Here is a 27,683-nt window from a genome sequence, read left to right as displayed (position 1 = left end):
CTTCATTAGCAAGTTCGGTATGCATACATTACCCCCCTAGTTCGAACTAGGGGGGTAGTGTAGACATACCCAAAAAGTGTTAAAAGTCAAACTTCTAAATTGGAATTCTGGAAATATCATTTCTAGAGATTTATATCTGCCCAAAGCACACATAATGTATCCAGCAAACTTGACCATCCAATTCTCAGACAACTTTATAGGTTATTCACTGAATCTAGCACAGGAGCTATCGATGTCCCCTTGTAGCAATAGGCAGCTGGTATGCTAGGTGGGGGAAGGCATTGCTTTCCCAAACTGCCAGGCTGGCCTCGCTCACGCTCTGCCACCAGAATGCCTACTATAGGTATTCTGGGGTCAGAATGTTTCTGCCCCAGAGTGCCCTCCCTTCCTTGTGCTCCAGGGCTGGGGGCTGCACACCCTCCTTTCTCCCTGTGCTCCAGAGTCAGGGAAGCTGGGGGCCGTGCACCCTCTTCTCTCCCCGTGCTCTGGGGCTAGGGAGGGCAGGCTGTGTGCCATCAACCCTCCCTGTTATGGGGGGCGTGTCCTGGGCAGAAGAGGCGGGGCTGGAGGTGAGTTTGGGGGCTTGCCTCCCCCAGACCTACCTTCACCAACCGCCCATGCTAGCAGCAGATTGTGAAACATATTTTATTTTTCCCTCACAACAACCTATGGCACTATCACCACTAATGGAATTATATCCGTTTAATAACATGAATTCTGGGAATTCCAAGAGTTCAGAGTCAACATTTTAGGGCTGAGACAGGGAAAGGAGTAGCAGTAAGGTACAAACTTTTAGGGAATGTCTACAAAGAAGTGTATTCTTCATTTGGTTAGCTAATCCACACTGGATAACTCAGGTTAGAATAGCAATTAAGACACAGCAACGCTGCTTTTAACTTTGATTAGTAGCTTGAGATCAACCCCAGGCTGCCCTATGGCCATCCTTTTTGACTGTGATCGTTTTTCAGGCTCAGTAACAACCACACTGCATTAAATCCCCTGCTGGCATAAACAAGCAAAATTTCTTTGTATTCAACTTAATTTGTACCAGCAGACAATTCTATTTTAATGATGCTGCACTAGTGTAATTAATAGGAGAATCTGGTCCTTTGCAACCCAGCAGCACCCAAGCTGCTCTGCCCCAGGCGTCCCCAAGTCAGCCACTGCTGAAACTGAGCAGCGCTGACTACAGGAAGCCCGAGGCAGAGTTGCTCTGCCCCGGGCTTCCTGGAATCAGCTGCTGATCAGTTTCAGCAGCAGCTGACTTGGACGCCTGGGGTTTTTAAGTTGAATCTGTATGTAAGAACTGGCGTCCAGATTCAGTCTGTTGAAACTGATCAGCGGCTGATTCCAGGAAGCCCGGGGCAGAGCAACTCTGCCTCGGGCTTCCTGTAGTCAGCTGCTGGTCAGTTTCAGCAGCGGCTGAATCTGGATGCCAGTTCCGACTTACATACAGATTCAACTTAAGAACAAACCTACAGTCCCTATCTTGTACGTAACCTGGGGACTGCCTGTATTCACTTAATTCACTTTAAGCAATGTGCTTAAACTGCAGCAAGGGAGGTTTAGGTTGGACATTAGGGAAAATGTCTTATCAGTGTGGTTAAACACTGGAATAAGTTGCCTGGGGAGGTTGTGGAATCTCTATCTCTGGAGATATTTAAGAGCAGGTTAGATAGGCATCTGACAGGGATGGTCTAGACAGTGCTTGGTCCTGCCATGAGGGCAGGAGACTGGACTCAATGACCTCTCGAGGTCCCTTCCAGTCCTAGTGTTCTATGATTCTATGAATAGTAAGTGTGACTGCTTACATAAGGACTGCAGAACTGGGATTTTGCATTGAAGTGTATGATGAAAACATGAGAACATTAAGAGAGAAAAAAAAAGTATGTCTCTAGTTACAGTCCCACTGGGCTGGAATTTTCATATTACAATAACAGGAATTGCTACAAATTGCTGTTATTACACCTGAATATTGCTGTTCATATTACACCCAAATAGCAGATGCTCAATTATGCCCAGTTACTTACTCTAGGCCTTTTTAAAGATTTGTTTTATAGATGCACTTCAAGTATTCAACCCTCTGGGGGCAGTATGCTTCCATGCAATAAAACTCACTAATGTTCTTTGCCATGTATTATATTCACTTCCTAATCCTCCAGTTCATATTGGACTGCATCATTACTGCAGCAAGAACTGAAGGAATCTGGTGCACCTCTGAAACATTTGTACAATGCAAACTACTTTACATTCAGAAATTGCATAAAGAAGCCTGTGGAGTTGATTTTAAAATGATCACTGTGTATGTGTGTCCACAAAGCACTCTATTCTATAGTGATCAACATCCCCCAGAAGAGTGCAGGGAGAACAGAGCAGGTCCCTCAGCTGCAGGATGCATCCAAACGCATATGCTGCCACTGCTGAGCACAGAAGGTGAATGTGTGCACTGCATCCACTCCCTTTGCCTTACTGAAATCCCACTACATGGCAGTATGGGAAAGAAGATAAATTTAGGGTACAGAATTAACTTGGACATCTGCTGTTGCCCTGTTTGACACACAGCAGCATTTACACAGTTGCTACACTTGCTGTGAACAAAGGTGTGGAACAAACAGTGCTAGGGGTGTGGCAGCACCCCTTGGCTTGAAGTAGTAATGACAATCACATACATAAAGTTTCCATCACATACACGGTTGTTTTTGTTCTATGGCTTTCAGCACCTCCACCATAAATATTATTCCAATGTCCCTGGCTATAAAGTAGTGTCAATGTACTTACTGCTTGTTAAAGCACAGGGTGATTGGAGTGTCAAGTCACTGCAATGAGTAACTTCCCCTCATGATGAGCGACCAATGGTCATTTCTACATTTATTTGATCCCCTTGCAGAAATCTGGTGGAGCACATGTGGTAAGGAACAAAGACAGACTGTGTAGAGAAATGCCACATGGTTTTGCAATTTGCAGGGATTTTTTCCCCCAATTTCATCTGAAACTACAAGCAAAGACATTCTTCAATACACTTGAGAATGCAGATTAGGTCTCTGTCAATAATGTGCTTATGCTATTGTTTTAAAGTTGTGTACAATTATTTTATGCACATGCCTGGCAATTCAACTTTTTTGACATATTACTATATGGAAATTTACCAGTTTCTTTTACAGTAGGACGACATATTAGTCAAGCTATTAATGGGCTGAATTGATTTTTACTTGACAATGTCATCCCATCCAATCTAAGTTCTCTAATAGGAAAATATTTTTCCATTAAAGCATGTGATGAACAATGTACTAAAGGAAACACCACAAATTAATCTCAGACCTACACTCTGCAAATGAGAATGTAATCATGTACAAATATACAGTACTTTGAGGATGATACTTACACAGCGAGTTATATGAAGAACAAACAAGATTGTAACATGTCTAGAAATGAGGTAAAAATATCCTAATAGTGAAGAAGGCAAAGTGGTAAAACAGAATTTATACAAAACTAGATTTCGTCTTCTGATTCCATATCTCGTTCAGATGTTTTCAGTAATCCCATCTCCATCGACTGGGACCGTTTAATCTTTGAACGAACTACCCTGGAGACAATGTGGGGAAAGAAAAGAAGAGGTTTGCAACATCATTTTACATTCTAAAATAAAGTGAGTCAAACGCTGACCTTGCTATTCGTAAAGGGGGCACAAAGTGAATCATTTTTATCATCAAGGAGCCAGAATGGAGGAAAAACTGGAAGAACTAAAATATGGCCAAAGGCTGACCAATCAGGGACATAATTGCCTACAAGAATGAAAATGGGTATAAACAAAAAGGAAGATGATATAACAGGTAGATGGCCCAGATATTGCAGTCACAGTGATGAAGCCTGATACTTCCCATATACCATTCCACAGAAAATCAGGATTTCCATGAGGGTTTTGTCAGATTAAACACAAGCACATACTTATCGCAGAGGCCAAAAAAAGATGTATGCAGGTGAAAGTATGAACAATGAAGTCTGTTTGATCTGTGCAACAGTCTACAAGGTAATAGCCTTCTGATTCGAGCAATTTAAAACTGGCACAGATGAGTACAATCTGCTAGCATGATGTAGGGACTCTGACTATCAAGAGATCTAAACCAATGGTTTGCAGGGATCTGAGCATTGCTGGGGGTGCACAGAGGTTTTCCATGGGATACATCAACTCATCTAGATATTTGCCTACTTTTGCAACAGACTACGTAAAAAGCACTCGTGGAGTCAGTACAGACTAAAACTGCATGCAGACCGAATGAGAAAGTAGGCAATTTTTCAGTAAAAGCTCTGACACTTATATTTTTAGGTCTGATTTTGTGAGAAATGAGTTCTTAAGTTGAGGTGAAAGTTGGGTTATGCAAGCCAAATCAGACCACTGAAAGGGGTACAGTCAGGGAAGCTGACAGCCTGCATGGGCTCCTGGGCAAGGTGGGGGGGGGGGGGGGAGGAATGGCTCTGCGCTTCTGAAAAGGACAGGCCCTTGGGCAGAAGGGATAAGTTAGGGGCAGCCAGCCTTCCCTGCCAGCCGGTGCATGGCAAGTTCCCTGCCTCCCCCACCCCCCCCAGCCCTTAGAGCCACCCATACCGCATGGCGCTCTAATGGTGATTTAAAGGGCCTAGGACTCTGGCAGCCACCACAGTAGCAGCGGCTGGGAGCCCTGGGCCTCTTTGAATCACCAGGCCTGGAGGTAATTGCCCCCTTTGCCTGCTGCTGTCAGCGGGCCTGGGTATATTAGTCTGGAAAGTTTGAGAGCAACTGATCTAGAAGAAATTTTCTAGTTCTAATTTTTGGAATGCAATTCTAGACAATGTCAGAAATAGCTCAATTTATATAAGATGCCAGGTAATAAGGGTGAAATACCATTTTGCTCACAAAGTACTTATTTTCCCTTTCACTAGAATGGTCAGTTATGTAATGGTAATGAATGAGCAAAGCTTATTTATATTTTATCTTGTAAGAAGGGGGAAAAAAATGTGATCCCATGAGTTTAAAGCCTTACACTCGTGGTGCGACTGACACACGGTGCTCCAAAGTTTTAGTTCTGTAATTAACTTACCAGCTGACAATAGCGTAATTCACAGCAAGAATAAGAAAAGCAAAGGCATAATGCCAGCAATAGCACATTGTCAAGAACATCATATTATTGTGATCCATTTGGTTCCATTCCAGTCTTCCATTTGGAGGGTAAAGTACAAAGCCAATCTGTAAATACATTAAATATATTTAATTACATTCAGTAGACATTTGTTCTGTGCCATACCATGCATTACATATGAGGCACAGGGCACAAGGCAATCATTTGCTGAATGTTTCCTTAATTGTACTGAAGATGGCATCTAAGAACACTATAACAAAACAATTTTACAGAGTCATAATTAAATTAGATTATTTCTAAAATTGTATTGCAATGCTGAAAGACAAAGAAATCTTACCATGTTTCCACTTCATGCAGCTAAGGAAGTGAGTTCCAGCCCACAAAAGCTTAAGCCCAAAAAAATCTTTAAGATGCCACAGGACTCCTCATTCTTTTTGTTGAAACAGACTACCCCTCTGAAACTTGTACGTATTCTACAGACTGTCAGTGAGATTTCTTTCCAAATTAGTACAAAAATTAACATACTTATCTAAGGCTCCAAGCTAGTGCCTATTATGATGGTGACTTGTTTTTTTTAAGACATGGACACTTTTCCAGCCTCTACTAGATCAGTGGTGGGCAACCTGCAGCCCATTGGGGTTCTATGTGTGACACCATGAGAAATTTTGTTTACTCTTGCCCATGCACCAAGGTGCCAGATTCTGCTGGTTTTTGCTCCTGTCATTTTCTTTTCCTACCAGTATTACAAAAGTGACACACACACACTTAAAGTAAGGGCACGTGAAGTGAGGTGCATGCTGATTCCACATAACACTGATTGTGAGAGCTGTCGCTCCCTCTGCATCTAGTCAAAGTGCTGCTACAGTTCAATCGGCATTCCCCACAAGCACAGTTAGCAAAACTACCTTATCCTGGGAGACCATTTTGGTTATGACAATCTTGTGGCCCACTGAGATAAACGATGGCCACCTATGCAGCCCACTCACTAGCCTAGGTTGCCCCTCATTGTAACAGACTGATCAAACTATTTTCACATAAGCCATCAAACAGACAACAGATGGTAGCAACTGTTACTGTTGACAAGGGTTTCACTAGAACAGCACTAGTTCCTTCAGCTACCTAGTCTCCTCTCACCTCAGTTCTTAGCTGTCTGGCTGAGAACACTGGAGGTGGATTAAATGTATTTTGCTTCACATGCAGAGAAACTGATAAATCAGGACATTTGTGATAGAAAAGGAAAGTTCATTCATCTTTTACTAATATGCAGTTCAGCAGCCAATGTGTGGTATTCAATCACATATAGAGTTGAAGTCTGTCCTACCACTGTGAAAAATGCCACCTTTGCATCTGAGAATGCTTTTATTTTTCTATTTAATTACTTGGGTTTTACTCGGAGACCAAACACCCTCCAGAGCTAATCAGTTACCTGTCTTAATGATAATTAGACAAGGAAAGCTAAATGACTATATCTAATTATTCTGTTGTAAATCTTGATAGTCAAGTGTAAAAACTCCCCAAACAACAAAATACAGCATTTAAGTTCTCAGACACCATATTTTTCTTGAGCTCAGTTATGGAAAATTTTGCCATTTAAGAGGTTTTTTTTTTTATTTGCTAGTTCAAGTGTTTAAATATTTGATTTGGTAATAAATGTCCAGTTCTTCAAAAGAACCCCACACATTGTCATTCATCATGTCTAACCAACATGTTTTTTTTAAGGAAGCCAGTCTAGACATAACGGAAAGAAAAGTTACTATAGTGACCACAGTTCTCCACATAGGACTGCTAGTATTCCTATTTCTGTTATAAGACAACACTGATTTATGCAATGTGTATGTGCCACCATTTCTCTCTGAGTACACTGCCCTGAGAATAGCAAATTAATTCGTGTATGGCTACTGAATACTAACCAGTATATATTTAGGATGACAAAATAGTGATAGGAATGTTTATTAGACTTTTAAGAGCTAATTCTAGTGACTAAGACTAGTACCCACATTGCTGAAGTATTAATGTTTGGAGAACTTGTTTTACCTGTTCCACTTCCAACGTTTTGAAACTGTGCTTATAAGAAATGAATCAGGATTTAGAGTGATCAGTAGAGATGGGTTTTAGGAAACAGAGAGATGAATCCAGCACATGATTCTCCCTTTCTTTCCTCTTTACAGATGGGCCTTTCCTCCATCTTCTATCTTGAGTGTGCTTCAAGGAGCATCTACTTACTAATTTTTCTACAGATTTTCTGAATAGTGGCCTAGCTTTATCTGTAAAAAAAAATTATCTTTTTGTACCTCTGCTAACTGTTGGTTTACACCAGTGTTTCTTAAACTGTGCTCTGCGGAGCCCCAGGACTCCGCGAGACATCTCCAGGGGCTCCGTGAGGTTGACAAACTAGAAACATGGATCAGTACAACACATACAATCAGTGAACCGCTGGGGCTCCGCATACATTTTCACACATGTAAAGGGCTCCGGAGCCCAAAAAGTTTGAGAACCGCTGGTTCACACAATTCATACAGTATTTTGCAGGGTTGGGAATGTTTAGTGATTACAGCAAAGGACCAAATTTGAACTCCTAAAATCTATTCTTAGTTCAATAATTGAGTCAGTAACTGGCCTTGGGAAAACAAATATACTGGTATAATTGCTTCCCCATCTATAAAATGTTTACTAAGCACGTCTATATCCTTGCAGGGAAAAAAGGATTAGTAGTTATTAATGGGTGCTTTGAGATCTGTGCATAACAAAGCAATGATAAGTGCACAGTAGGTCGTGTCTGAAGTACTAGCATGCCTATGGAGAAGCAGCAAAGGGACAAAGCAAGTATTCTAGACAAAAGGAGGGAAATATAACAGCTGGAAATGTTAACTCACCTGCCAGAGCCAGCTACCTTGCAGAATGCAGAGACTCGTCCGGAGCATCTCAAGTACAATGCTGCCACGGAAGAAGGCTTCCAGAAATATGCAAAAAGCTGCTCCAAAGATAGCCACTAAAAGTAACTGATGAACATGAAAATCCAGCATGGCTCGCCCATGTATGTGGTAATAAAAGAGAAAACCTGTGACAATACAGGGACAGATCAATCTTTTAAGAGAGAATAGTACAATCCCCAAGCAACTGTTTTAATGACACCCCGCAGTTCCCCTCACCTCCCACTAGAAAGGGTGAACTGTTCCCTCTGGATCAAGTACCTTTGAAAATGTTTATTCTATAGTGAGTTAAACTCAGAAATGCATAAAGGAAATGTTTATATTATGGTAGCACCCAGAGGTCCAATCATGATTATGCCTCTTTGTACTAGAAGACAAATGCAAGCACAAAGGAGAGAGGGAGGGAGACATGTAATTGTACATAGACAGATGCTTCTCTAGTTGTTTTACAATTATATAATTCGATCATCACACAACACTAAGGAGGGTGCAGTCCCATAAAATAGCTCAGTTACTGCCCCACAGCCAGGTTGGAGGGCAGGGAGTAAGGATGTTGATTCCTCACTATAGTTCCTCTCCGGCTCTCCTCAAAGCCCAGCCCAGTAATTCTGATCAGGAACTGGGGGTATGTCTACACTACCCCGCTAGTTCGAACTAGCGGGGTAATGTATGCATACCGAACTTGCTAATGAAGCCCGGGATTTGAATTTCCCGGGCTTCATTAGCATAAAGCCAGCACCGCCATTTTTAAAAGCCGGCTAGTGCGAACCCCGTGCCGCGTGTAGCCGCGCGGCACGGGGTTCGCACTAGCCAGCTTTTAAAAATGGCGGCGCCGGCTTTATACTAATGAAGCCCGGGAAATTCAAATCGAACTAGCGGGGTAGTGTAGACATACCCTGGGTGGGGATTGGCCCTATAAAACTTAATTAAAAATGGGATTAACATAAAATATAACTAAACTGTCTCTACAGCATAACAAAGGTGATGCTATAATACACTTACTTCACATCTTCCATACACTTAGTTAAAATCTAGGAGGATCAAAGCTGAGATTTATCAAACTCCCTTAAGTGCCCATCTCCCATTGAAGTTTGGGCACTTTACTTCCTTAGGCTTCAATTCCAGTCCAAAGGATGGCTACTTAAGAATAACAATAATATATTTGGTTGAGTGGCTCCTCATTTGCCTCCGAGCTCTGTGTACACGAGTAAACTCACCTTCAATGAAAACTGCTAACGAAAGCATCAGCCTATCCAAGGCCACTGGCAATGCACTGGTGCCATGAGCCATAATGTCAACCAGCCCCGAGATGCCATAAAAGAGATACATAGTGGCATGCTGCCAGTTCATCAAGTGATCCCAGTGTTTTTCCTCATAATTATACAACTTCAGGTGAGGCCCATCAGGAACAAACTGCTCAGCTATCATACCTGCATATGAAATAACAGAGAAGTTGGTGGCTATACCAGGGTGTAATTAAGGTACAAGTCTCACAAACTGTAGCAAGATGCTGGTGCAAGAGCACCTAATTAGCCCCTATTCTGTCAGCTCTAATCAAGGGGAAGAGATTGGGGCTGAGTCCTGAGGCTGGCCTGAGGATTAGCAATACCTGCATCCTGACAAGCCAAGGGCTATATAGGCTGGGAAGGAGTCAGAAGTGAGGTCAGTCAGGGAGAGAGGGAGGGAGCTAGCTAGCTAGCTGGCTGGCTGGCTGGAGGCCTCCTAGCTGAGGACTGACTCTGCCTGTAAGAGGCTATGTCTAGACTGCAGGCTTCTTTCGGAAGAAGTTTTTCTGGAAGAGAGCGTCCATACTGAGAAAACGCAACGAAAAAGCGATCTGCTTTTTCAACAGATAGTGTCCATTCAGTGTGGATGCTATCTCGCATGTAAGCTGTGATTACTATGTTACTAAGAGCTCTTTCAGAAAAAGGCTTCTTCCTCGTAGAAAGAGGTGTACCAGTGTCAGAAAACCCCCTCTGTCCTTTCAATTTTCTTTCAAAAGAATGCGACTGCAGTGTGGATATTACTCAGGTTTTCTCGGAAAAACAGCTGTTTTCCTGAAAAAACTCTGTAGTGTAGACATACCGGGGGGAATGTATTTAGCTTGGATGAATAAAGACATGGGTGTTGCACAGTCTCTCTGAGCCTGATTTGACAGGACAACCAGTGCCCAAGAAGAGGGGGCTGATTGTGCACCCTGTTACGTAGGCCATTCAAGTGAAGATCGTACTTTACTCAATCGTGGCAGCATGCCAGTTGTGCTAATGGATGCATGACACCCGGACAGTAACAGTGCAGATCACCACTTTATATTGCTTTCTAATCAAACATTTGCTATTGTCTGTGATCATTTGACTAAATCTTTAGCAGTCTTTTTCTCTCGATACACAGTAGCTTAAGAATGGGTTTAATATACCTGGCTTCCTTAAAACTACAAGTTCAAGGCCCAGCAAGGTCACCTTAGCTTTTCCCCTCTCTGCAGTATGTATATTAGTATGCTGATTAGTTGACTTCCTGGGGATCTTTCCTATGATGCCTTAAAGGCAGGAGTCCCTTCTGCTGGGTGCATGGGCATTAAAACTCCAATGGGGCTTTTTGTTAAAAGTAGGGATTTATGCTGATTTTTTTACTCCCCTTCAACACATGTATGTTTATTAGCTAGCTTCAGTTCTTCCTCTCAGTGAAGGTCGCATTGGAGTTGTACTTTGTGTGTACACTGTAGTTTATGAAGCACTTTGGCCATGTCTAAACTACACCCCTCTGTTGGCAGATGGATGTAAATTAGATGTATCGAAAGTGCAAACGAAGCCGGGATTGAAATATCCCGTGCTTCATTTGTATAATGGCAGCCACTGCTTTTTTTCAAAATGGGGCTTTTCGAAAAAAATGGCAGCTTAGAAGGGGCATTTTCTACAGAAATGTCCCGTTTCGAAAGATCCTGTATTCCTAAAAAAATTGCACTTTCGGTACGCCTAATTTACATCCCTCTGCCAACAGAGGGGTTTAGTTTAGACGTAGCCTTTGTGTCAAGACATTCTATATAAATATATATTTTCAACTGAAGGTTATATTTAGCATAATGGAGACCAATATGCCCCTAAACGATGCAAGCTGTTATATGACAGCGCAAATGCACATTTTTTCCCATATCTGTTTCAGTGCCATGCACACCCACTTACTTCAGCACTAGAGCTTTCATTCCCTCTCCCTCAGTCTTTTCTCTCTCACAATTTGGACTGAGGGCTAAGTTATAATACATTAAAACAATAAACTGCTTCAGTAAAAATGAAAGTGTTCGTTTTAAGGATGTTAAGTAATGGATAATTGACTACTCTATAAGCACAGTAGAGGCTCTTGCACATTTCAAAGAAGAGACTGAGGGGGGATAAGATAGAGGTATATAAAATCATGAGTGGTGTGGAGAGGGTGAATAAAGAAAAGTTATTCATTAGTTCCCATAATATAAGGATTAGAGGACACCAAATGAAATTAATGGGTGGCAGGTTTAAAACTAATAAGCGAAAGTTCTTCTTCACACAGTGCATAATCAACCTGTGGAACTCCTTGCCAGAGGAGGCTGTGAAGGGTAGAACTATAACAGAGTATAAAGAGAAGCTAGATAAATTCATGGAGGTTAGGTCCATAAAAGGCTATTAGCCAGAGAATAGGAATGGTGTCCATGGCCTCTGTTTGTTAGAGGCTGGAGAAAGATGGCACGAGACAAATCACTTGATCATTGTCTTCGGGCCACCCCCTCCAGGGCACCTTGTGCTGCCACTGTCAGCAGACAGGCTACTGGGCTAGATGGACCTTTGGTCTGACCAAGTACGGCCATTCTTATGTTCTTATGTTCTAATGCGGAACTCTGCGTGCAGCCCGGGGCTAGCGGGAACTCTTGCTAACTCTGGGCTGCATGCAGTGTACCAGCCTTGAAATAAACAAGAGTCTCCAGAGGCCTCAGGCTCCATGCTGAGCTGCCGATTTGAAATGCCATACAGAGCCGGGGTCAGCTGGGGAGTCTCCAGCTGATCCCGGCTTCCCTGGAAATGCCACACTGGAGCCCAGAATCAGCTGGGGAGTCCCCAGCTGACCCCGGGCTCCGCGCAAGGCAGCACTGCACAGCTGATCCCGGACTAAGCCGTGCAAGTACCTCCTCTTTCTCCCGTTTGCTGCCTCTATCTGATAGAATCGACTAGTCAACTGACTATCTGATAAACATTTGCTTATCGGATAGTCAATTAGTCCTTCACATCCCTAGTTGGTTTAGTATGTCCCATCCCAACAGAACATCAACTCTACAGATCGCATGATGGATCCAAAGATAAGTTTTCTGTAAGCAGATAATATATTGTACATGTTTGCTCTCAGAGTATCTCAAACTATGTACTGTGGATACAGCATCACTGAAATACAGCCATCTGTGAGGTGAAGAGAAGTAGCCAACTGGAGGACAATAGTATGGGGACAAGCAGGAAAGAGATTATGACAGATCAGAAGAGGACAAAATGCATGCCTTATTCGAAATCCCATGGAATCTTTATTATCCCCCTCAGAGCAAATAGCTAAAATTCATATTGTGACCATATTTCTTGAGACCACATACAGTGAACTCACAAATATCCAATTTACTAAGGGAAAAGTGTTAAATTAGACTGTGCTGTGATTTGAATAAGGCAAAGGTTTCATATCAACTGCTTAGTCCACTAAGCCATCTATCTGACTTCTATTTTGCTTTGTTTCTAAGCCATCCCCTAGTGGAATGCAAAGTGGAAATCTCTGTAGTGGGTCTGGAGCTCAAAGGTCTAGTCATTTTTCAAAAGGGTAGATATTTTCATTTTTGAATGTTACCAGATAGGCAGCATTCTACATTCCCATGTTATATTAATACGTCAGTGGAAGCTGGTGACATCTGAAAGTTGACAGGTGCTCACAGAGTTGCCCTCACACCCAATTTACAGCAATGGATAGAAATCATAATGCTGTTCATTCAAAAAGGCTAAGCTTGCAGTTGCCAGTTTGCATATCAGAGCACTGGCTCAACGACCACACATTTGCACCGCAACCTCTATAACAACTAGGGATGTAATAGTATAGTCAATTAACCGATGAGCAAAAGCTTATCGGTTAATGCTATCGATTACACACATTTAAATACAGATATGCAGCAGGGGACCTTCCCCCACTGTGGCTCTGCATTTAAAACATAGTAGGAGCTGGGCAGGCAGTCAGCTCAGCTCCTACTACATTTTAAATGCAGAGTCGTAGGGGGGTAGGTCCCAAACCTGGCACAAGTGCTTTAATTGCCTTTCCTTATTGACTAATCATGTAATCAATACAAATTCTATTGCCTATGCAATCAGCAAATTACCCGCTTCTTAACATCCCCAATCCCAACTCCTGAACTGGCTAAGTGATGCAAAAGAGTTTGTGAGGATCTTAAAATGGCTTCAGAATTCAACTTTAGACAGAAAACATGTTACAACCTTAACTATGGAATGACTGAATATGATTTCAATTATACACAGACTCTAAGACCAGAGTGGACCATTAGAACATCTGGTCTGACCTCTGTATATACCGTATCTTAGCAAATATAACTCGCGGGTTATATGCATTTTTACAACCCCACCCCCACCCCAGTGGGGTATACTCATGCGTGGGGTATACAAAACTTTTTTTACTCACCTGGGGGTAAGTGCGGCTGCGCGGCAACCAGGGGTGTGAGTCTCCCCTGCCTGGAGGCTGGCTAAGTCCCCCCCAAAATCCCCCCCCAGCACTGTAAATTAGTGAATATACCCCCCGGCACAGTTTGAAATACAAGTCTTGTATACCCCGTGGGCTATACTTGTGCGCGGGGTATACAGGGTTTTTTTTACTCAAATAGCAAAAACCGCGGGGTATATTCGGGTGCAGGGTATATTCGTTAAAATATGGTATGTCTGTCAGAGACCATTACATTTAATATGTTACCCCTGTAATGATCCCAATAACTTGTGTTTGGATAAAGCATATTTTCTAGAAAGACATTCAGTCTTGATCTGAAGACATCAAGAGATGGAGAATCCACTACTTCCCTTGGTAGTTTGTTCTAATCATCCTCATTGTTATTATGACATTAATTTGTGGCTTTTTTTTCTGTTTTTAAAACAATGATTTCTGCAATAAAGCTTACATTGACTACATAATTTTAAAAGATAAAAATACAGTATTAACTAGCATGACCCTCATCTTTTTATTATATATCTTGAAAATCAGAGTCTGACTTACCAATCAAGGCGAATACTGCTTTGACAATCCCCTCAATAAATTCCAAACGCTGAAATCCTGCCCTGGAACCAAGGTAACAAGCATTCTTGTTCTTTCGACAGACATACTTTAGTGGGTACTTCACTGACCACCACAAGCCAAAGAGGAGGAAAAAGGTCCCAGGCATAGCATGACCTTTGAAATTGCCCATGTCTCCCTATAATGCAAAAACCTGAAAAGAAATGCAGATTGCTGACTGAGTAAGGTATTTTAGGAAGATTATGAGTTACAATTTGATATATATAGGCTGCAATTTTCAACGGACCCTAAAAAAAAGTTGTCCAAATAACACTGAAATTCAGTGGGATTTGGGTGCCTAATTCCCTTAAACTGCTTTAAAAATCCTAGCCAGAGAGGTACAAGTTCGCATAATTGGGCAGAACAAGAAAGATTATAAGATTTTCTGGAAGGTCAAAAAGCTTAAAAAAAGTTACAACACAACATTCCAGGTGTTGAGATTATACTGGTAAAGAGATCTGTGAAAGTTAGATAAATAGATACTATAAATACTTGAGCCCATTTTTGCCTCTATCCCATGGTGATGCTGAAACAGCAGTACCATTCAGGTCAGCAGATTCTTGAGCAAATATGGATTCAATTTTTCACTTTAGCAATTATTATCACAGAATCCCCATTCTATGCAATCAATGTGATATAAATAGAATATGAACTATCTAGACCTTTTCCTTCTCCTTCTTAATTTCAACTTAATTTTCCAACTGTGGCCTGCGGCCTCAAAGTACTCACTGACTTGCCATGTAGTATTGGTTGGCCATGTAGTGTCACTCTGTTGGGGTATATATACACAGCAGCGTGATTTCGGAATAACAAAATGCAAGTCTACACAGCAAGCCATTATTTCGAAATAATGTCAAGCTGGAGGACTTCTTACTCCAACACCAGTAACCCTCATTTCACGAGGAGTAAGGAAAGTAGAAGGAAGCATGTTTTTCCTTTGACTTCCAGCTGTGTAGACAGTGCCAAAAGCTGAATTAAGCTATTTTGACTTCAGCTACACAGTTGACATAGCTGAAGTTGCGTATCTTAATTCGACTTTTGCCCTGCTGTGTAGATGTGCCCCCCCTGCTTTCAACTGCTAAACTCTATTACAAGCTAAAAATTCATCAAATTCCTTCCCAATATTACTTTTCCAGAAGCAGAGGCTGAAGTTGCCATAAGGATGTTGACCAGTTGCACAGGGAAGGGAGGTGACCCATATAATCACAAATAAAAAGAGAAGAGATCCTTGAGACAGTCAGCTACAGCGTCAACCTTTCTGATCCACGATAAGGATGTTACGGACTAGTTGACTATCCAATGAGCAAATGCTTATTGGATAGTCGACTCAACTAGTCAATTCCCCCCTCCCTTGCAGACCCTATCAGATAGAGGCAGCAAAAGGGGGGGGGGAGAAGAGAGGGTAATTCAAAGGGGCAGCACTGCACACGTGACCCTGGGCTCTGTGAGGCACTGACACCATGGCATTTCAAAGTGGAAGCACCGTGTGGAGCCCGGGTTTGGGTTGGGACTACCTAGCTGACTCCGGGCTCCCTGCGGTATTTCCTCAGAACCTGGAGTCAGCTGGGGAGTCCCCAGCTGATCCTGGGTTTTGGGGACTGCCATGTGGAGCCCAGGGTCAGCTCCCTGTGGCATTTCAAAGTGGAAGAACAGCATGGAGCCTGCTGAGACCCCCGCCGACCCCAGGCTCCATGAAGGCACTTCCGCTTTGAAATGCACAAGAGCCCCCGCTGGGGTCTCTTGTACATTTCAAAGCTGGCACACCATGTGCAGCCTGGGGCCAGCGGGAAGTCCCGCTGACTCCAGGCTCCACGTGCCTCCTTACACTTTGAAATGCACAAGAGCCCTTGGGGGCTCTTGTGCATTTCAAAGGCTAAGCACCCTCATGGAGCTGGGAGTCAGCGGGACTTCCCGCTGGTCCCAGGCAGCACATGGAGTTCTGCATTCCTCCTTTGAAATGTACAAGAGTCCCCGGGGGGGGAGGGCTCTTGTGCATTTCAGAGGAGGAATGAGGAAGTGCTTATTGAGTAGTCAAGTAGTCGATGGAATTTCCATCGAGTACTCGACTAGTAAATTACTCGTTAGTTAACATCCTTAGTCCAGGACTCTCTGGTCCAGCAACATCCGTGGTCTGGCATCATCAGGGACTCCGTTGGTGCTCCAAGGGTAGAGCACTCGAGGGAGAAACGATGGCAGCAAGACTACAGATATTGTTGGACTAGTGAGTCCCAAAGGCCAGGAGCCTGGAGCCAGAGAGCCCAGTGATTGGGTGTGAAGCCTAGCGGGGGAGCTTGTGCCAGGAGAAGAGCCAGGCCAGTGGCTGTGAGCAGAGTCAGGCCCAGGAGCACCCATGGGGTTACTCCCAGTCAGGGATGCAACTAGGGAGCGTGGTGGCAGGGAGCCTAGCCAGGGCCAAGAGCACAGCCCAAGAGCCAGCGGCCTTTCAAGAGTAGACCCCTGAGGCTGGCAGCAGAGTGGCCTTCCCCTGGTCCAGCAAACTCTATGGTTCAGGACTGGTCAGGTCTTGGGAGTGCTGGACCAGGGAAGTCCAATCTGTAGCATTTTTTTCATACTGTGAGAGTGTCAGAGAACCCCTGGGCTAGAACAAATACAAAGCGTCCCTATCAACACAGAACTCCCATCCGAGTATCTACATCAAAGAAGTAAAAAAATGTGTGAAATATAGAGGAAACATCTGTGAGCTAGCTGCTACCGAACGAATATACCAGGAAGACATGGCATTGTCTGCCAAAGCAAGTCCATTTCTTGATCTCCACCATAGAGATCTGATTTAAGAGATTCTGGTTCAATAGCTATTACTCACATATTCAGTAGGACCTTGCTAGTTTGGTCTTACATTCTTTGTAGCACCAACACAATCTGAAATACTAGGTTTGTTAGATGGCAGACCCCTTTGCACCTCCTAGAGGTTCTTGTGGTTCAAGCTTTTGAAGTTTCCACTTATCTGGAAATTATTAGTCTTGCTGACCAGAATGATACTGCTGCCTTATTTTAGACATGTTATTTTTTCCTCTGAGCAAAGAGGAAAATCTTCTCTTTCCATGTGTTTTGATCTCACTGAATGCTATTTATTAGAAATGCTTTATTCAGTCTACATTCATTATTCACTGCAGCTTCAAAGCCTTCCCGTATATCATACAAAATTAAATAAAATATGAAATTAGAGATGCAAATTAAATCAATAAGAAACCTTCATTTAGAAGGAGGTTACAATTACATTATGTCCAATTCAAATGCAGATCAGCATGGTATTGCCATATTTAGTACACAGTCAATCATACTTGAAACTATACAATAAAGTATTGAGAGACAGACATTGCAAAATGTATTTCCTCTCTAAAACATGTCTAGATAGCCCATTTACAATTCACATTTCTTTTACAAAGTAAAAAGGGGGAAACCCACACTTATCCAAATTGGGCCCACACAAGTAGGGACAGAAAATGAATACACACAAGTGCTGTCAAGTGTACAAAGTAAACAAACTAAGCACACATGAAGACACATGCTCTCTGATCCTTACTATACAGCCAGGTGCCACTTGTAAAAAAGAAATAAAAAAGAATTATGGTTGAAACTGATGTGTCTCCTACAAATCTGTATCTTCCAAGTCCCCCAAATCCATATGCATTAGTTCCAACATACACCTTACTCATTATACCATACACCTCCCAACTTGGTGTCACAACACACAATGGCTGTGTCTAGCCTGGCAAGTTTTTCCGCAAAATCATCTGCTTTTGCGGAAAAACTTGCCAGCTGTCTACACTGGTCACTTGAATTTCCGGAAAAGCACTGACGATCTCATGTAAGATCGTCAGTGCTTTTCCGGAAATAATATGCTGCTCCCGTTCGGAAAAGTGCTTTTGCGGAAAAGCATCCTGCCAATCTAGACGTGCTTTTCCGAAAATGCTTTTAACGGAAAAGTTTTCCGTTAAAAGCATTTTCGGAAAATCATGCCAGTGTAGACGTAGCCAATGGGAGCAAAGCTGTGGGCTCACAGACTTAGGGAGCAGTCTGGTAAACTATGCTTTAATATTCTTAAGTAGATCTGAGTCAGTTACTATTCAATATTCTCTAGATATAAAAAAAGCCATGCAGCAAATGGAACATTGTTGTTGCATGCATTGATTTCTACATTTGAAGATCTAAATTAAATTCCAGTCAAAGTTAAAACATCACTTGGACTATTCCCTATTGACTCTTCGTGCACACCACACCAATATGATACACAGGACTGGTTACATGCCCCAGTACTGCACATGGAACCTAACACGCTAGTTATTCACGCACCCTTGTCAGTATTCAATCCCTTTTTAACAATGACAAAAGGAGACAACATATCATATACTGGATCAGGAAATAAACTACTATAAAGTTGGATGATGCAATACATGCATGTAGTTCTCCTCTGCACATTCCTTTGCCGCATCATATGTCTAGTAATTTCCTGTGTTTATCAACCCCTGCAGGATGTTGCACTAAAAAAGACAATCAAAAGTTCAGAAAAAGGCAACAAAAAGTATTAGGGGTTTGGAACCGGTCCTATATGAAGAGAGATTAAAAAGACTTGGACTTTTCATCTTAGGAAAGAGGAGACTAATGGGCGGGGGGGGGCAGATATGATAGAGGTCTATAAAATCATGACTGATGTGGAAAAAGTGAATAAGGAAAAATGTTTTACTTGTACCCACAATATAAGAACTAGGGGTCACCAAATGAAATTAACAGGCAGCAGGTTTAAAACAAACAAAAGGAAGTTTTTCTTCACTCAGCGCATAGTCAACCTGTGGAACTCTTTGCCAGAAGATGTTGTGAAGACTAGGACTTTACAGGGTTCAAAAAAAAGCTAGATAGATTCATGGAGGTTAGGTACATCAATGGCTATTAGCCAGGATGGGTAGGAATGGTGTCCATAGCACCTCTGTTTGTGTGGAAATGGATGACAGGAGAGGGATCATGTTATGGTTACCTGTTAAGTTCCCTCCCTCTGGGGCATCTGGTATTGGCCACCATTGACAGACAGGATACTGGGCTATACAGACCTTTGGTCTGACCCATATGGCCGTTCTTCTGTTCTTAACCAAAAACACTTAAAAATAATGCAGAGTAGCAAAATTCTAAGGCCTCCCTCCTGTTCTATCCATCCAGGAAATTTTATGAGAGAGGCATTCCCAATACAATAACTCCTATTAGAAAGTCTACATTTGTCAGCATTTTTTCCTTCGCTCTGCTTATATCAGGAAATAATCGTGGGAAGCTTATAACATCTGAAATGCAACATTGATTTCAGTACCAATGTTGGCACATAGATCATAAAATCATAGAAATGTAGGAAGGAACCTCAAAAAGTCATAAAGTCCAGCCCTCTGCACTGTGGCAGGACAAAGTAAGCCTAGACCACTCCTGACAGGAGTTTGTCCAACCTATTTTTAAACACCTCTAATAGTAGGTTTTCTGCAACCTCCCTAGGAAACCTATTCCAGAGTTAAACTACCCTTATAGTTGACACAACAGAGGAATGCATCTAATAGTGCAGCAGTCAAGAGCACTCATTTAAAAAATAAAATGTGACAATTAGCTTTAATACACCTTAGTGGGGCACCTTAGTGGAAGGGGTTAACCAGGCCAGTTTGTAAAATACTAACTTTTTTTTACCATCAAGTCCAGTATGCTTGCTCCAGGACTGGCCAACACGTGATGCTGCAGAGAAAGATGAAAAGTCACCATGGGAAACATGAGCAGAAAGGGGAGGGAAAAAACCCTCCTTCCTGAATCACACTCTAATCAGTAACACAGAGCAAGAGATATCAATACTAGTGATTTAGCAATCTGTGTCCAGATTATAAGGCATAGACAAAGAAAGCTACAATTTACACTACTTCTTATTCCTGTTTCAAGCAAATTTAATTCATCCTATGCAATTTGCTGCTTTCCTCATCTAAATTTCATGTTTGCCTGGGCAGCAGCTATACTGATTGCTGGCCACTACTGCTGAAGCAGGACTAACTCTCAGCAACACACAGCATGTCTTAGCATGATTGACTGTTCTTGTCAGTGTTATCAGAGGTGGCCCTGCCACACCTACAGCTACAGAAGCTGCCTGTGAACCAGCCAGAGGGCTGAGTAGGCAGCCGATTACCTTCGTTGTTTACTATTAAAGCAAATAATGTTAGGAACATGAGAGAGACACCTATGCCATTCCAAACACACTCTAGATTAGGGATGTGAAAATGTAACTGTGTAAATGGTTAACCGATGAGCTGGTTCCCTCTCTCTTTTTTCCTCTCCAGATGAGAGCAGCCCATGTCTACAGTGGGCCCCCTGCAGGACTGGAGCGGCACCCTGCCCGCAACATATGGGGAGATGCTCCAGCCCCCACCTGTTACCCGAAGGCAGTAAGCATCACCTGTTAACCAGTTCATCTTTCACATCCCTAAGATGAACTCTAAGTCTGGCCTGTACTGAACCATGCCCCAAAGTAAAGAACGGATGTAGCACTCCTTTCTTTGCACAATAAATGTTAAGAACTTTTAAAGGAGTTACTTTACTTACATATGGAAATTCTGTCAAGCTAATTACCATGGCCACAGGAGTTTTGCCTAGTCCAGTGAGCATCTGGGAGGGAGGAGAATAAAAATCACTATTGCTGTCTGTTATAGCTAAAAGGGGTATGACTCTGTGGTGACTAAGTAGCAGAAGACGGGCCATAACCTGGTTCAATTGAAATCAATGGGCGCTTTTGTCTTTGACAAATCATGGTTCAAAAATGTCTTAAGACTACTGAACTGGAGAAGATCTTTAACTCTTTTGGTGCTACTCACAGAATCATAGAAGATTAGGATGAAGAGGCCTCAAGAGATCATCTAGTCCAGTGTTTCTCAACCAGTGGTACAAGTACCCTTAGGGGTACTCGAGAGAAGTCTGGGAGGTACATTGACACAACTGAAATTTGGAGGAAACTGAATTTTTGTTTTAAGTTTTACAGTTCCTTATTATTTTTGTACTTTTTACATCCAAAAATTTAATCGCCCGACCAGCTACGATTAAGTTGTTTAAACAAATGTGTTGCAATGGTAGAAAAAAAAATTTTGTGTCTAAAAACTGTAGGTACTGGGGGTACTTATAATTTTTTTGAAAAAGGGGTACTTTATAAAAAAAAGGTTGAGAAACACTGATCTACTCCAATCACCTGCTTAAAGCAGGACCAAATCCAATTAAATCATTCCATACTGTTCTGGCCACTTGAAGCAGTAAATGAAAAAAATGGGAGTCATAGAAAGATACAATATTAAAGAGGAGACAGGAAACAGAGTTAAAAAGAAAGTTTATCTAAATGTAGTTGCGATCATTCACTCCGTTTTACTTTTCTCCCACTATAGTAATACAGCACTGCTTTTTTCTCCACCCATATTCCCCACAGATAAAAAATAGCTGTAATGTTAACCTACTAAACCCACAGGTTTAGTTAATTCGAACTAACGGCCGTTAGTTCGAATTAACTTTCATAGGCGCTACACATGCAAACTGCTAGTTCAAACTTAATTCGAACTAGTGGAGCGCTTAATTCGAACTAGGTAAACCTCATTCTACGAGGACTAACGCCTAGTTCGAATTAAGTAGTTCGAATTAAGGGCTGTGTAGCCACTTAATTCGAACTAGTGGGAGGCTAGCCCATCCCAGGTTGCCCTGGTGGCCACTGTGGGCACAACCAGGGAAACTCTTCTGGCCCCCTCCCGGCCCCGGAGCCCTTAAAGGGGCAAGGTCTGGCTATGGTGCCCGTGCCAGGTGCAAGCCTGCCAGCACCCAGCCAGCAGACCCTGCACCTGGCACAGCACGAGCCAGCCACCCGCTGCCACCCAGCCCTCCGCCTCTTCCTGGGACCAGGCTGGTGGCTCCCAGGAGCTTGCCTGGGGCCGCAAGAGGCGGGCGCCTGCCTGGTCTAGTGCGGAGATAGTAGACCTCTTCGAGGTTTGGGGGGAGGCCTCCAACGTCCACGACCTCCGCACTAGGCACAAGAAAGTGGCTGTCTAGGGCAGGATAGCTGCCAGCCTGGCCACCAAAGGCCACATGCAAACCCAGGAGCAGGTTTGTATGAAAATCAAGGTGGTCCAGTGAGACCCACGAATCTGATCCCTGAGCTTAGAATATAAGAACGGCCGTACTGGGTCAGACCAAAGGTCCATCTAGCCCAGTAGCCTGTCTGCCGACAGGGGCCAACACCAGTTACCCCGGAGGGGGTGGACCGAAGACAACGACCAAGCCATTTGTCTCGTGCCAGCCATCTCCAGCCTTCTACAAACAGAGGCCAGGGACACAGTTCCTACCCCCTGGCTAATAGCACTCCATGGACCCAACCTCCATGACTTTATCTAACTTCTCTTTAAACTCTGTTCTAGTTCTAGCCTTCACAGCCTCCTGTAGCAAGGAATTCCACAGGTTGACTATTTGCTTTGTGAAGAAGAACTTTCTTTTATTAGTCTGAAGCCTGCTACCCATTAATTTCATTTGGTGTCCTCTAGTCCTTCTATTATGGGAACTAATGAAGAACTTTTCTTTATGCACCCTCTCCACACCACTCATGATTTTATAGACCTCTATCATATCCCCCCTCAGTCTCCTCTTTTCTAAGCTGAAAAGTCCCAGTCTGTTTAGCCTCTCTTCATATGGGACCTGTTCAAAACCCCTGATCATTTTAGTTGCCATTTTCAGAACCCTTTCCAAGGCCAAAATATCTTTTCTGGGGTGAGGAGACCACATCTGTCCACAGTACTGAAGATATGGCATACCATAGTTTTATACTTCCCCTCCTCCTTCTTCCCCTGGCTTCCCCCTCCCAGCTCCCTCCTCCCAGGTTTCCCCCTCCCCTCTCCCACCCTCTCTCTTCCCCTCTCCCACCTCCTTTTTCCAGTCTCCCTAGAGATTAATCTCCCTCCCCCCGCCCCCCAGTTTTGTTAAATAAAGAGAGTTTCTAGTTTTGAACACACGTGTCCTTTATTTTTTACATCAGGAAGGGGGGGCTAGGGAGGGGTAAGTGGAAAGAGCTAAGGGAGGAATGGGGTACAAGCCCCTGATGGGGAAGACTGGGATGGCTCTGCGGGCTCCTCAGGGTGGAAGCTCTCCTGCAGCCCTCCGATTGACCCCCCCGGGTGGCAGCCTGCAGCAAGTGCAGCCGGGCTGATAGCTGAGTGCTGTGATGTGCCGAGTGTAGACATTCAGGGCACTCCAAGACAGGACTGCTTTGCTGTCCCTCATCGAGGTAGACAAGGAAGCGAGGAACCCCTGAGAACTATCTGTCCAGGGTGGGGGTTTGGTCCCTTTAAGCACAGCCGTCGGCTAGCCTGAGACAGCAGCTCCATACTCTTAAGTCCTAATCTGATGCCCTGCCGGCACTGCTTCCGGCCAGACTTAACCCCGGTTCAGGGTCCACTCAATGTGGACATGCTAGTTCGAATTAGCAAAACACTAATTCGAACTTGTTTTTAGGTCTAGATGCACTAATTCGAATTATCTTAGTTCGAATTAACTAATTCGAATTAAGTTAGTTCGAATTAGCGCTGTAGTGTAGACATACCCACAGAGACTAAATGCAGGTTGAACCTTTCAAATCTGGGACTCCCTGGTTCGGCAACATCCACAGTCTAGCAGGACCATGGATGTTGTTGGACCAAAGAGCCCCAGAAGCCAGGAGCAAGAGCCAGCCAGGAGTCCCATGGAGGCTGGGCCAGCAGCAGCTAGGCCAGCAGGAGAGTGCTGGCCCGGTGAGACTTGGCACTAGTGGCAGCCTGGCAGCCCTAGCCAAGTGAGGGAACGCCCAGCAGCAATGGAGCTGGCAGCAGCCAAGCAGCCCTAGCCCTAGCCCTAGCCCTAGCCAGGGAACCATGAATGGTGGTGGGACTGGCGGTGGCTGGGCAGCCCTGGCCAGGGACCCCAGGGGAACTCCCAGCAGCAGCGAGGCTGGCGGAAGCTGGGTAGTGCTAGCCCCAGTCAGGGAACACCTGGCAGTTGTGGAGCCAGCAGCAGCTGGGCAGTCTCAGCAGAGAACTTTGGGAAACTCCAAATGGTAGCAGGGCCAGCAACAGGGCTGAGAGCCCCAGTCTTGGGCGACTCAGAGCCCACAGTAGCCTGGGAGCATTGACCAACTCTGGTCTGGCAAACTCTCTGGTTTGGAACTGCTCAGGTCCCAGGGGTGCTGGACCAAGGAGGTTCAACCTGTATAAGGAAAGTCTACATGAGTTAAGCTAGTTAGTTGTAAGAGGAATTTTGTATTAGAGCAGTTCACTGCCAATTCAATAATTGAAAAAGTTTCATTTTGGGTCAAACAAAAAACAACTTTTAAAAATATTTTGGGCAAATTAAAAAGTAAAACAAAAATAGAAATGACTCAGAGTATAATGTTTTATTTTGGCATTACTGAAATATTTTGACTTTTCAGTCTGATCAAAACTATTCAGTGAACTCAACAATTCACTGAACCCCACAACCTTCCTACATTCTGGGCCCCCTTATCCTCCCTTTGTTCCAAGGGTGCCAGCTCCGTCCCACGGGTACCTGGGATGGAGAGCAGCCCGGGAGCAGGGCCAGTGGCCAGCAGGGGAGCAACTAGTTTCAGATCATCCAAAACCATTTTTCAGAAAATATACTACTGACTGACCAAATTTCATGCAGTTCTAATTTGGATTAATTCTAGGAATGGGGATTTCAGTGTGAATGATCAATCTGTCCTCAAAAGCATCACCAGAATGTTTTTATTTAGAATGGTGACCTACTTCTGGTAACTCTCAAACTACAGTGTGCCATTACTCAACAGGCCAACAAAAACAGTTACACAAGATCCTACATGCTATCAGAATAAAGTTGTAACACCAAATAAGTCATAAGTTGCAGGTATGCCAATACAAAATGATCAAACTCAGATTTACAATGCATAGGTATAAATGTTATAAAAAACTACAAATGGTCTGGTAGCACTTTACAGAAAAACTGTAACTTCTTCTGTAACACAGTTGCCATCTGCTGAAAACTCTAAAAACTGCCTATTAAAAAGTAACAAAATATTTGGAACATGCAATGTAGTGAACATATAAAGTTGTAGAACTATCAGAGGAGAATGAGTGATTTCTGAAAACTGAAATAATATGGAGAACTTGAAGATTTTAAACATTCCTCCTGCTGTTACTTCAGAATGAAGTAAAATAGGGAGCCTCCTTAGTTTGGTGATAGAAATGTAGCCGTGTTAGTCTGGGGTAGCTGAAGCAAAATGCAGGACAATGTAGCACTCAGAAGTGGGTCTGGCTCACGAAAGCTCATCATCTAATAAACCATCTTGTTAGTCTTTAAAGTGCTACATTGTCCTGCATTTTCCTTAGTTTGGGGATTTCTAACATTTAATAGGTAATCGTTATTAAATTCCAGTTCTGTTCTTTCAGCCAGAAATTGAAGCTGAAACACAGATTTCTTTCAACCTGAAAGATCAAGAACCAGGGAGAAAAGTAAACAGTGCCAGCAACTTAAAGTTAAGTAGGATTTGTTTCATTCATATCCAGAATAACATTTTCAACAGCCTCCATTTCATGATTCAGATTGGCTTATGTAAATGATGTAGAGCAACTGAAGTTAGAAGTCGCTCGCACTTTGCCTGGAACGGTCCAGAATACGTCTGGGTTTAAAACGAAGTACATCGTTATATAATCCCATCGAAATTTAAGATCTATGTAGTATCTGAATGTACGAGTGTGTCAATATCGCTTGCCTAGTAGAATACACATCGTGAAAAGGTCATAAACGAGGGGGCCTAGCCCCTAGTTCCTTGCTGTGCTCTTCTCTTTGTCTTTCAGCAGAGGAACCTTTAAAAAAGTTAAGGATGTCGATTAGTCCTCAAAGCAATCCTCAGAGGTGATACCCAGAGCCAAGACTAGTACACAGGATGAAACAAAACTCCTTGCTCTTTCTTTGCTCTAACCACTGGTGTACTGATTAGTCGGGGGTGACTTGAAAGCTTTTGTACGAAGGCGAGAAGGCAAGACATTACTATAGCGTAAGGGAGGCAGTTGCTCCACGCAGCCCCTTCCCGCTGAGGAGGCAATGCTGCACACCCAGCAGACAGCAGCCCACCAAGATTTAAAAACAAATACTTTGGGGGCTGCAAGGGAACGCCGTTCCCGCTGCTCAGAGGCTGGCATCTGCTTGGAGGCAGGCACGGGCTGATTTCTTCTCTCTCCCGCAGCAGTCGGTACGAAGTTAAACCCACGTTAACACACCGTTTAGCAACCCCTTACCTAGCTCGGGCTGTGCCTTTGCAATGTCTTCCTCCCGCTTGCTTACTTTCTTAAACTTGACCTGAGGCCACTCTGCGGCTGTTCCGTGGGACTTCAATCGCCTCCGCTGCCCGACCGTGCGCCGAGTCCCCGCCGCCCCCCATCTCTTAGGGGAAGCGATACATTAACCCACCCCCTTCCCCAGGCCCTCCTGTGCAGCACGCATAGAACGTCTCCGCTTTCTGCAGAGGATGCGGGCTCCCTCCCCAGCGCAGCTGCCCAGCTGTGCTAGGCGCTACACTCCAGCGCTGCCTCCTCCCGCCCCTCGCCTTTCATTGGTCGCGCGGCCTTCCCGGCGCCGTCTCGTGGGCTGCAGGCGCTGTCAGTCAGGCGGCTCCCGGCTCCGCGTGCAGGGGGCCAGCGCGCCGCCCTCTGCAGGGGGAGCGCGGTGCCGGCGAGGGCTGGGGTGATGTGGCAGTGCGCGGCGGGGCGGGCGCGCAGCGGCGTGGAGGGGAGCGTCTGGGCTGGGTTCTTGAAGGCGCAGAGCGCAATATCCCCCAGCTGGGAAGCGTAAGGTGCTGGGTCTGCCCGGCCGGCATCATTTCACCCGCCCTGTGGGGCTCCTAAGGGGGGAAAGATGGATTTTGCAGGGCGTTTCAACCAGACGCTAGTCCTGTATCACTCTGTGTGTTTTACCCATTGGGGTGTCCACAGGGGCACAACAGGGGGCCAGAGCCCACCCTCAAAGCCCTACCAGCCTTTTGGGGGGGCCCCCATTGAAACCACTGCAGGACTCAGCACTTCTCACAGTCAGTGGCACCCTTACACTCATTTGAATAGTCAGAAGGTAGTAGGGTTTGGGTGTGTCTACGTGGCACCCTTACCTCGAAATAAGCTACGTACATTAAAATAAAGCGCTATTCTGAAACATCCCTTATTCCTCGTGGAACAAGGTTTACAGGGACATCGAAATAGCGAGCCTGTTATATTTTGAAATAACGGGCTTGCTCAAAAGACACGGAACAGCTATTTCGGTA

General features: G+C 44.0%; 1 protein-coding gene across 5 annotated transcripts; it reads right to left on the bottom strand.

Annotated features, from left to right (window-relative positions):
- Positions 1-26,920, bottom strand: TMEM45A (transmembrane protein 45A). 5 transcript variants are annotated; one of them, XM_006130690.3, is made up of 8 exons: positions 26,668-26,920; positions 20,945-21,007; positions 20,038-20,092; positions 14,312-14,522; positions 9,262-9,474; positions 7,988-8,172; positions 5,076-5,221; positions 1-3,583 (listed from the first exon to the last, which is right to left on the bottom strand). In XM_006130690.3, the coding sequence occupies exons 4-8, from the start codon at positions 14,499-14,501 to the stop codon at positions 3,490-3,492; spliced, it is 828 nt and encodes a 275-aa protein (XP_006130752.1). In that variant the 5' UTR covers positions 14,502-14,522; positions 20,038-20,092; positions 20,945-21,007; positions 26,668-26,920; the 3' UTR covers positions 1-3,489. The 5 variants fall into 5 exon arrangements, with proteins under 5 accessions (XP_006130752.1, XP_006130753.1, XP_006130754.1 ...); XM_006130691.3 differs by having other exon boundaries at positions 20,048-20,092; XM_006130692.3 differs by lacking the exon at positions 20,945-21,007.
- Positions 26,921-27,683: the final 763 nt, after the last annotated feature.

The sequence above is a fragment of the Pelodiscus sinensis genome, chromosome 1, assembly GCF_049634645.1.
Source record: "Pelodiscus sinensis isolate JC-2024 chromosome 1, ASM4963464v1, whole genome shotgun sequence".
In the NCBI taxonomy this organism is placed as follows: Eukaryota; Metazoa; Chordata; order Testudines; family Trionychidae; genus Pelodiscus; species Pelodiscus sinensis.
Note: the sequence above shows the minus strand (reverse complement) of the source record. Positions and strands in the feature narration are given on the sequence as shown.

Excerpts from the sequence above, each read along its gene's own strand:
- TMEM45A (XM_006130690.3), bottom strand. The coding sequence starts at position 14,501 with ATGGGCAATTTCAAAGGTCATGCTATGCCTGGGACCTTTTTCCTCCTC. Across the intron at positions 8,173-9,261 it reads GTTAGCAGTTTTCATTGAAG|GTTTTCTCTTTTATTACCAC; the intron begins GTGAGTTTACTC and ends GTATTGTCACAG. Across the intron at positions 3,584-5,075 it reads AATTACGCTATTGTCAGCTG|GGTAGTTCGTTCAAAGATTA; the intron begins GTAAGTTAATTA and ends CATTGTCTCCAG.